Raw genomic sequence first — 10542 nt, 5'->3', positions numbered from 1 at the left:
CCTTGTCATTACGGTAGCAGAGGTGCTGCAGGTAGGCAGCTGCATTGGACTTGACGGCATCCAGCCGGAAGCTCAGCATGGCTATGACCTCCGGCAGTTCTGGCTGGCGCCAGTTACCTGGGGCCGGACCTCCCTTCCGCAGGCTGTCCAGACTAGCCAAGCTACCCCGCTCGTGCTGAGCCAGGGGGGCCCAGTAGTACCGGTCAGGGGCCACTTCATCCACCAGCATGTCTTCGTAACTCCTAGGAGAGAAGACAGCAGGCATCAGCACGAGCCCTAGACCTGGGGGGAATGCTGTACCCCCTCCAAGCCACCAGAAGATGGGCTGAAGCGCACACAGTGTCTAGTCACCACTACCTTGCTGGAGTGCACCGTGCAGACTCCCATCAAGGGCTGGGAGCCAGGCAGCAGAGCAGTGTCGGGGCACCTTCCTGCTCCCCACGCAGGGTCCACCTGGAGTCCACAGCTGCAGAAGGTGACCCCCATGCATCCCCAGGCCTGCTCAGGAAGCAGGCGGTTGTTCCCCAGGAGAAGGCAGCCTCAACAGCTATTCCAGTCCCTTCCCACTCACCGGGTTTAGTTTTGGGTCAGGGGCTGGATCCTGGTCTCTGCATAACCTCCACGGAGGCAGGAGCCAGCCCCAAAGGCACAAAAAAACAATTTGGGCCTGCAGCCACTAGAGGGCAAGTTCATACCACAACAGATTGCTGGGAGAGCAAATCACCCAGGAGTTCCCCAGGCCCGTTACACCAGCACTGCGTGGGTGCAGCAAGCGCCCAGAGTCCAGTTTCAGGCCATCCAGTTCTCTGTTGCACTGTCTGGCTGTACCAACACTGCATCCCATCACCCCAGCTGCCCCGCAGCAGCCCAGGACACACAAGCTGCTGCCAGACCAAGCCACTGCCATTATTTCAGAGCATCATGGCTAGAACAAAGATTTTTAGCCAGGATGGGGCTCAAACACTGGGCATCTGCTGGAAAGAGATATACCCAAGTTGCACTGCTGCCCAGAGGATGGGCTTAGTTGGGCATCAAGGGACACCTGGGCTCCAGGGATCAACCTCACTGCTCCCAGCTCAAGCACAGGGAAGAGCTGTGGTCCCACACCCCCTGCCCTGGTGAGATGCGGTTCACCCACAAACCTAGCAGCACTGGGAATGAGCCCCAAAGACATGGAAGCTGCAAGAAAGTGCAATAGTCCCCCATGAGCCAAGGTGATATTTGACACCCCCAGAACATGCACCACACAAAATCCCAGATCCTCACCCTATTTTTGTAGTCACTGGAAATATAATCCTTCCCCCACCCAGGCAGAGGACTCCAGCGATTTCCAACAGAAGGGGATGGAAGGGGACTTGGCACTTAAACAGAGGGACCTGACTGCTGCTGTCACCCCTGCTGTGCCAGGGCACTGGGGACACACAACCAGGGTCCAAGATGAGGTACCATCCTCTGGCTCACACTTGCCCTGGGGACTCCTCAGCCACCTTCTGAGCTCCCAAACCAGGTGCAGGCAGCCCCCTGCCCCTAAGCAGGCAGGGGAAGTTGCAATGAGGGATGGTAGCAGGTTCTGCTCCTTATGCCACTGCTTCCCCTACGGCCTCTGGTACGGGACTCGCCAAAGCCACCGGCTACAGGTGGCAGCCACATCCCTCTCAGGTGCTGCTGCACAGCACCACCACGGATGGTGGCAGTGGGCTGCGAAGTTGGCTTTCAGTATGTCCTGACAGGAAAATGCGCTGCTTGCCACATGACTTGGCTACTAAGAGATGCCAAGGAGTCCAGCCGCCCCGGGGAGTCGCTCCCCACTGCTGCAGCGCACGGTGCTCAGTGCACTGCGCCAACCACCAACACCATCCCCACAGCAGGACAAGGCAGGAGCAAGATGCAGCCGAGTGCCAGTGTCACAAACAAGCCACCCAATGCTTGTCAACACAGCCAGCAGCTGACCTTGCTCCCATGTCAAGACTCACATGTCCCAAAAGGGAGCTCCTGCCCAGCCGCGAGGGTCATTCAGTGCTGGATACCCCCCTGCCCCTCCAGGAGAGATGGGGCTGGCAGGGAGGGGGGAGCACACCCTGTGCTGCTGCTAAACCCCTCTTCCCCTGCAGAGAGGGACCTCCGAGAAGAGCTGCAGGAGAGGGGACCTGCACACTTTGCAGCCAAGGGCAGCCAGCACACGCTGTGTCTCTCGGCTCAACGCACTCCATCTCCTGTGTGCCTGGCAAGCTGCCTCCCTGAAGGAAGTCATTAACAGCCAGGCCCCTGCTCAAGACAAACATCTCTGAGGCAGGGGGGATGCTGATCTCTCCTGTTCCCATTCCTGCAAGCCAGGCAGCTGAGCACAGATGGTAACTGAGAAGGCAGGGGACAAGCCAAGCTCAACAGCACCTGGATTCCACAGATTGCTGCGATCTTTATCGGTCTGCCTGGGGAGGGAGAGCCTGCTCATAGGCCGCACCAACTCATCTTCCATACCCTGCACCATCCCTGCAGGACAAGGTGACATCTCCACCAGGGCTGCTCCTTGGCCATGCTTGGAAGTGGGACCTTCTCCCCCTCTATTGTGACCCAAGTCCTCCGGTCTCCCACCCGGCTGCAGCTTCCGTACCTGGCTCCACACCTGGCTCCTCTAACTCCTGTCCTCCAGGATCTGGAGGGGCAGAAGGAGCACAGACACCATCCAGCCCAGAGGACTCGCAGTCTCAAAGGCCGAGTGGTTCAGATCAGGCCATCCAGGAAGGGCTCCTGCCCCCGTGTGCTGGGCAGGACACAAACCCAGGGAAGGTTTGCAAGCCAGAGCCTTCTGTCTTGGCTGGCATTCGCTCCCTCCACAGCCCCAGGCTGGAGAGAAGCAGCCACAGGTTGCACATACCTGCTTAACCCCTTCTGCCCAAGCTGCTCGCCGAGGGGCTAGCCTGACTGCCAGGTGCTCAAAACTGCTAATGCTGGCTTCTCGCAGCCTGCTTGAGTCTGTGCACACAGTGGGGGCAGCAGCCTCGCCTGCCCTCCTCTAGCCAGCACAAGCTTCACAAGGCAAGGCGGGTCAGGGAAATTAATCTGGGTGAACAACTACCCCAGCTGGCTCAGCATAGCAACAGAAACACTTGTGCTGGCACAAGCCAAAAGGACAAAGCTCCTCCTTTAGTCCCTTCAACAGCCAGGAGCTGCCGTGGATTTACAGTACGTGCCTCGAGACAGGTGGATCTCCAGCACAGGCTGGCAAGAGCCTCCTTTCCCTCAGGTCTCTCCCTCCTGCCTCCATTTTATGCCCTAGGAGCTTAAGCAGCCTGTGCTCAGCCTTACCTGTCCCCCCAGCCCCAGGGTACTCAGGAGATGTACATCCATCCTAGCCTGCTGACACAGCCCCCTCCCCATCTCTTGGACCCAGGCTCAGCCCCTTGCTCCATTCCTACCTCACCACCCTCTGAGCCCTCCTCCAGCACCTCCCCAAACCCCGCGTGACAGCCCAGGCAGCAAGCAGAGCAGGTTGTGAGGCTTAAACAGGCAACAACAGTGTTTGTGCAAGAGACACAGCTGGCACAAGACACCAGTCTACAGGAGTCATGGCCTCGGGCATGTAACATCCCAGGATGCCCAGCCACGTGCCTGGCAGGGCAGTTAAAGGACCACCAAGACCCTGCTCTGGCTGCCCAAGGGCAGCCACAGCCTGGTGGGGCAGTTGCTCAGCAGTCAGGCTGGAGGAGCTGCTAATCACCCCCAGACAAACGAGGGAAGAAGCTGCTACTGCCAAACAGGTCGAGCAGCTTCTCCCACCCTGCCCTGCCCGAGGGCCTTGCTGCAGGAACGCTCCCCGGTGCACTGCAGGGCTGAGCCTTGCTCACACCAGCCATGGGCTCAGCACAGCTCCCCAGGGCTGCTCTCAGCTCGGCGAGAACGCGATCATGAGGCTACTGCTACTTTTGATGCGGGGCTGTGCCGCACACCCCACACCAGGCACGGTTCCCAGCAGGATAAGCCAGGCCGGGGCGCAGATGAGCCTGCTGTCCGACTAGCAGAACGGGTGGCACAGAGAGGGAAGGGCCTGGAGCTACATCCAACCGCCCAGTGGAACTCCTTGCTGCAGGATGACCGGCTCAATTAGCACTGAGTTTTAACCACCAATTAAGCAGACAATTAGAAGCGGATGCAAGTTTTCTCCTGCATGAGCTGCGTGTGACTCAGCTCATGGTATTGTCTGTGCCATCCTCCTTCCTCCAGAGAGGGTGAAGTTAAAGGGACCCCTGTTGCGGTTTAACCTGGCAGGCACTAACTCTATCCCAGCTGAAACCAGGACAACCCCACAGCATCCCTCGCCCCAGTGCCTCCTGCCACGTACCTGAGCCGCCGCCGAGGATCAGATGGGGTCCCTGCCCGCCTGGCCGTGCCGTAGTCAGACATAAGCCCGTAGTCCACATCTTCAAAGCCCACGCTGCGCTGGTCATCCTCCAGGCCATATGGCTTGGGGTGGAAGTGGTTGAGGTCCATGTTGCTGCCCCCGACACGCACTTGAGGCTGGGGGCCATAGATGTCCTGGCGGCTGGGGGCCCGGTAGGTGTCCATGGAAGGGCGGTAGCGCTCGTCAATGCGGGTGACACGGGACAGTCCTCGTAGGGGCGGCCATAGCCGTCGGGATAGTGGTAGTTACGAGGGAGAGTGGCTGTGCCCGGCTGGCTCAGGTAGCTGCCAGGGCCCCCATTGCCATTCTTGCGGAAGTTCCTGTCCATGGTCTGGACGTAGTTGCTGGTGACGGGGGAGGTTTCCAAAGGTAACCCATCAGGCCCCACAGGCACCTGCTGCACCGTCCGCGTGGTCACAGTCTTCACCACTTTCTTCACCTAGAGGGATGGATGCAGGACACACATCAGGAAATGTCCTGCTCCCATCAGGACACACTCCCATCAGGAAATCCACCACACCCCTGCATCCCCAGATTCCCCTTCCAGCCCAGCACCTTACTCCAGGCAGATTTCACACCCTGTTTCAGCTCACAGCATGGCAAGCTGGCAGAGATCACAGCTGTAGCACCCCAGCCATCAGGTTCCCTGGCCAGAGCCCTGTCCCTCCATGCACTCCCCAGGCCCGTACCGTGGTCTCTGTACGCCGGGTTGTCCCATCATCTGATGTCTCCACAGACACGACTGACATAGCCCCTTCTGGGTCCTCCTCCATGGTGTACGTCTCCTCCACAATCTGGCCCGGGTCCTGCATCCTGGGGATTGTGCTGTACAAGAGGTGGCTGTGGTCCTGAGGGGAGCAAGGGACAGGCAGTCAGCCCCCCCACCACCAACACTGGCTTCCCTGGAGTGAGCCGGCCAAGAGATCTCACTTCTCAGGGAGCCCTGATATCCTCTTGCATGGGAGGGGATACCAACAACCCCACACCCAAAGCCTCTTCAAGCCAGGCCAGCCACATTAGAAACACAAGTCCCCCCCTCCCACCTAGGGTGGGGACACTGGAGCCCAGCACCCCCCACCCGGCAAGCAGGCTGCCCACAGCCAGAGGGCTCAGCTCCCCCTACCTGTGGCCCGTTGAGCTTCAGATCTGGATATTTCTGCCTTTCCAGGTCAGCATCGCCCAAGAAACGGCCGTTCTGAAACACAAAGCACCACAGCAGGCCTGTTACTAGACTGATGTCCCACTGCCGGGATGCCATATATCCATCCCACCTTCCCCGCCAGGCCCTGAGCAGGCCATCTCCTGCATCTGACAGAGACACCCAAGGCGCACCCCATGCGTCACTCCCAGGAGAGGAGCACGCTCCTCGGGGGTCTGTGCGACATGCAGCAAACCAGCCCCCATTCCAGCCTGCGGAAGAGTTGGAGAACACACCATTCAGCCCTGCTCCAGACATCCCAGCTCTCCCACGGTGCCCACACACTCCTGATGGAATGTCCAAGACCCTTCCCTGCTCCCCAGCACGGCCCTGGAGACCTTCCACATCTTCTGACACAGAAGCCACACGCAACATCCCAGAGGCCCCCCAGGATTACGAGGGAACAGCACAGATGCTCAGCAGCTGATTGCAGAGTGCTACCATTTAACTCTCTTGCGCTCCTCCTCTGCCCACTCCTTCCTTCCCCCCGACCCACAAGTCTCTCCTAGCACCACCACCTTCCACAGCCAGAAAGGCACCTGCCTTTCCACCTGCCGGAAAGGCACAACACCACGCACCAGCCCTCCAAGCACCCCTCCCCAAAACAGAGCCCGGGAAAGTGAGAACAGGAGAGAGACCTCAAGCCAAGGCAGATGAAACCACATTTCCAGGCCTGTAGAGAAAAGAGATCTCTCCCAGCCCTGGTTTGGCTGTTTGGGGGATAGACTGGGACTCCAGGGACTTGTCCATCGTCACACAAGAGGGAGACACATACACTCCCCCGCAGCTATACACCAACCCCTGCATTTTGGCCACCTTCCAAGAAGCCGAGCGGGATGGAGAGCAAAGATGCCCAGGTAGTGAATACGGACAGCCTCCAACCTTCACAAAACCAAACCAGAGCTGACCTGGTAGCAAGACCCTCCAAGGCTGGCTCCTTCTCCCCAGAAGACTCTGGCTGCCGAGGTAGGTTTGCACATCCCCAGATCACCTTCAGCCCCAGCACACATACAGCACCATCAGTGTTACAAGACCAGCCTAGCCCTCCTCCACCTCACATACCCAAGGAGGGCCAAAGGAAGGGAGCCGGGCCCAGGGCTGCCCCCACCGAGGCAGGATTGACACAGACGGGGGCTCCAGGAAGCCTCCGCACCCACCTCTGCCGAGGGGGTTTTTTACCTGGTGCCGCCGGGTGAGAGTGCCGTTGGCCAAGCCCGGGCCGGCGTCCTGTGGGGAGACCCGGACTCGTTCCAGTTGGGCTGAGACATGGCGCCGTTCCTCCTCGAGCGCCCGGGTCAGCTTCTCAAACTGTGCCTCCTGCTCCTTGACAGAGGCAAGGATGCTGGCGGTCGACTCCACTTCCGAGTCATCCATGGGTGATGGGTGCCCAGGACGGGCAGGGCGGGGGCAGAGGGCACAGGGAAGCACAAGCGGTGGCGGCTTGGTGTCAAAGTGAGGGGAAGAAAAGTGACCCAGAAGGGCAGGAGCCCCTCTCTTCACTGCATGTGATTTGGGGGAGGAAAGGAGCGGTCAGAAGAGACTGATTTTGTTAAGACAGATTCTCAGAACAAGAAAAAAATTATCTCATGGCATTTACACCCATTCCCACCCACCACCAGAGAGCTGGCAGGAGGGTCTCAGAGCAGCACATCCCCAGGCGTGACTCAGGTGCTCCTTGCCCCAGCATTTAAGCTTGGAGAAGTGGCACTTTGGAGGCAGAAGGTCCTCCCCCATCACACCAAACAGTTGGGGTTGAGCCAGGTTCAGAAGAGCTGCTGTGTGCTGAGGAGGTTCCCTCTTCCCACAAGGGCCCTCCTCAGGCTGCAGGAGAACTTCCCCTACAAGAAAAAGCTGCCTGCAGTAATTGGCAGGAGGGGAGGGCATGTCCCTGGGGCAGAACAGGGGACACTTCCCCGCAGAATGAGAAGTGACCCACATCCCATTATTTCCTCCAGGGAAGGGCTGAGGGAGAGGGCTGTGTCACTTATCTGCTCCCTCCTCCCCAGTGTGATAAGAGGTGGGGAAACAGCCCCTAGCTCCTTCCTACCCAGGAAAGGGGATGAAGTGGGATGGGATCCCCCTAAAGGGGACCCCATGAGCCCCTTTGCCTGCTGCCAGAACTCACCACCCTCCAGGTACTCACCAGAGCACTTGGGGCTGCAGCCACCCCAGGAGGTCCTCACCCCACAGATCTAGGGACAGACGTTGGCTTGGACCCCTCCAACATCCCCTCCCCAAAGGAGAACAGTGAACGAGCACACCACAATCAACATATTTTGATAAAGAAAGGCAATATTCTTCCATACAGACCTGTTAGAAGAGGAAGCTCGGGTTTGATTGGCAAAGGCACAGGACAGCCAGGTCTAGACGCAGAGAGTCATGGGAGAAATAGCCCAGCCACCACAGTGAGGAAGCAGGAGGGAAGAGAGCTGCAGGGACAGCAGGAGAAGAGGTCAAAAATCACACGAGTGATCTCAAAACAGAAGGTAGGGCAGGTAACAGACTGGGGAAATGGGCTCCTCTCTCCCACCCCTTCTTCTCTGAGGGATGGGGCAGTGTCTGGCAAGGGCCGGTGGGGTGGCAAACACAGCACTGTTCCCACAGCAGCCTCCAAGCTCCCTGGAGACCCCAGCATTTCCGACTGTTCCCCATCGGCGGGGGAATGGCACAGGTGGAGAGGAGTGGCAAGGGCTCAGCCCTCCACCCCCTGCACAGCCCAGCTGAGTCCCAGCAAGCCCGGCAGAGGTTTTCCCAAACCCGTGCAGTCATGGAAGGCGTGTGGGGACTCGTTCGAGCCAGGCAGCCGGCACAGAAACTGCTTTCCCACGGTTTCCAGCATTGGCTCTGCCCACTCCCCCAGTGCCACCACCCTGGTGTGGCTGTAACGGTGACCTGGGACCAAAAGCATGGGCCCCTCTGCATAGCCCTGTCCCATCCGCCTCCCACAGCCCCACGCTCCCTGGCAGCCCTGCCCCTCCAGTCCCAGCCTGCAGCAGATGCTGGTTCAGAGGAGCTCAGAGCAGGGCTTTTTGTGTTTTTATTTTATTAATGTCCCACACCATCTCAAGTGTATCCAGATCAAACCCTTCCTGAAATGCCTCCCCCACTCCCAGCGAGTCCACTCCTCCCTGTGGCGCTGCCCCCCCTAAAGCTTCCCTCAGACACAGGCAGCCCTGGCACTTATCAGACACTGTGGCACCACCACGACTGAGCCCAGCAAAGCAGGGTGGATTTTTTCCAAGTGCTTTGGAGGCTGCCTGCAGAGCGTTTGAACATCTGGTCGCCACCACCCTGTAATCTGCCTTCATCAATAAAAAAGTCCAGTTGTTCCACTCGTGCCCATGTGGTGCCCAGCAAGAGATGAAGACGTGGCACATGCACACCCGCTCCAGACCGCTTCAGCTCCCAGTGCCCTGCCCCAGCCCAGCATGGGCTGGGATGCTTGCTGGCCAGTCCGCGCCCCAGGAGGAACGCAGCCCACTCTTGGCTCAGGAGCCCAAGCAGGCTTTCGGAGGCTCCTAGACATGACTCCTGGCTCATGCATGCAGCTTTCCACTCCTCCCACCTTGCAACAGGTACACCCTAAGGCTTTTTTCAACAGACTGACTCCCCAAGCCTTGTATGGAAATGCAGGGACGGCTCTGACCCTTGCTGCTCCGAGGTCTCACCTGCCCCATGGATTTGCAACAGAGATCCTCTGAAGGAGAGGCTTGGTGCCTCCCAGAACAGCGCTGACACATCCCAGCTCTCACCCTTGAGTCAAACACTCCCCATCTTTGGTGGGCATCCACCCACTTCAAGCAGGGACACAGATCCTCTGCCTTCTGGGACTCACTGAAGGTCACTGTCAGTCCGCATGGACACGGAGAAGGTCTGCAGGGCCCAGCCCCATGGAGTCCTATGCAGGGAGGCTGCTGCAGCCAGCCAGGTGCTGGGGAAAGGCAGCCTGGACCACTGACCCAGTCCCTCTCCCCCAAGAAAGGGGAAGCATCTCCTTGCCACATCTCAGACTTCTCCAGCAGGTCAGGGGATGGTCCTTCCACCCAGACACCCTACACAACTGGAGCATCCGAAACCCCAGCCAGAAGCCCCATTGGCTTGTTGCGATTCATTTCCAGAGTGGTACTTCACCAAGCCCTTTTAAAGAGAGGAACACCCCCCCTACAGAGAAGGGATCCTCCATGACATGACCTTGCCCAAGTAGCTGTGCTGCTATGTAACAGCTTCCCAGCCTGCCCTCAACCGTCTCTGTGCAGAAGAGGCAGATTTTTGGGGGCATGAGGATGGAGCCAGTCTGCTGGCTTCAAGGAGTGATTCAGCTGAGCCCTTGCTCTCGTGAACGGGCTCACTTGCTTGCAAGCAGCCTCAGTACTGAGCAGCAAGCGCAGACCAGCAGGGTTTGCCTCTGTGGGAAGGCACGTAGAGGAGAGACAGCAACCCCAGCAGATTCCTTCAGCCCTGCGTGGCTGCCAGGCAGGCCCCACTCAGCCAGCAACGCCTCCCCAGCCCCAGGTCCCCACCTCTGCACGTCCCCTGGGAACATGGCCCGGAGAACATGGAAGCTAACAATGAACTTTGCAGGGCTGTTAAGGGCCCCAGATAAGGGGCCAGAGCAGCTGTGAGGCTGTTTCCTTCCCGTCCCTTCCACAGGGAGTAAACACAACAGCAGAGGGAAGGAACAGGACAGGTCCCTTGCCCACCAGCTCTCCTTGTCCCCTTGCCCCTCCAGCCCAGGCAGGAGGAGGTGCAGGGACACACACAGGCTCCCCCTTCCCCTTTGGGCCACCAGGTCAGAGCAGAAAGCCTCAGGGAGAGGAGGCAGCCAAGGGGCTTTCAGGGAGCCTGTCACATCAGGGCAGCCAGAGGAAGGCTGGGCTGTGGTCCCAGGCTGGGTGGAGCCCATGGCTCTGCAGACCCATAGACACCTGACTGGCTGATGCTCAGG

The 10542-nt window shown here is 59.1% G+C and overlaps 1 protein-coding gene across 1 annotated transcript in view; it reads right to left on the bottom strand.

Moving 5' to 3' along the window:
- CTNND1 (catenin (cadherin-associated protein), delta 1) overlaps positions 1-8095 on the bottom strand; it is a 17136-nt gene extending 9041 nt beyond the window's left edge. The window contains 7 exon segments of the mRNA XM_009321054.1: positions 8-242; positions 4340-4604; positions 4607-4838; positions 5089-5247; positions 5523-5594; positions 6777-7096; positions 7908-8095. Coding sequence (XP_009319329.1) covers positions 8-242; positions 4340-4604; positions 4607-4838; positions 5089-5247; positions 5523-5594; positions 6777-6971 — 1158 coding nt within the window. The 5' untranslated portion in view covers positions 6972-7096; positions 7908-8095.
- Between the last annotated feature and the right edge of the window lie 2447 nt (positions 8096-10542).

Source organism: Pygoscelis adeliae, unplaced genomic scaffold (assembly GCF_000699105.1).
Source record: "Pygoscelis adeliae isolate BGI_AS28 unplaced genomic scaffold, ASM69910v1 Scaffold1073, whole genome shotgun sequence".
Taxonomy (NCBI): Eukaryota; Metazoa; Chordata; class Aves; order Sphenisciformes; family Spheniscidae; genus Pygoscelis; species Pygoscelis adeliae.
The sequence above is the reverse complement of the archived record's forward strand: the minus strand, read 5'-3'. Positions and strand labels throughout refer to the sequence as shown.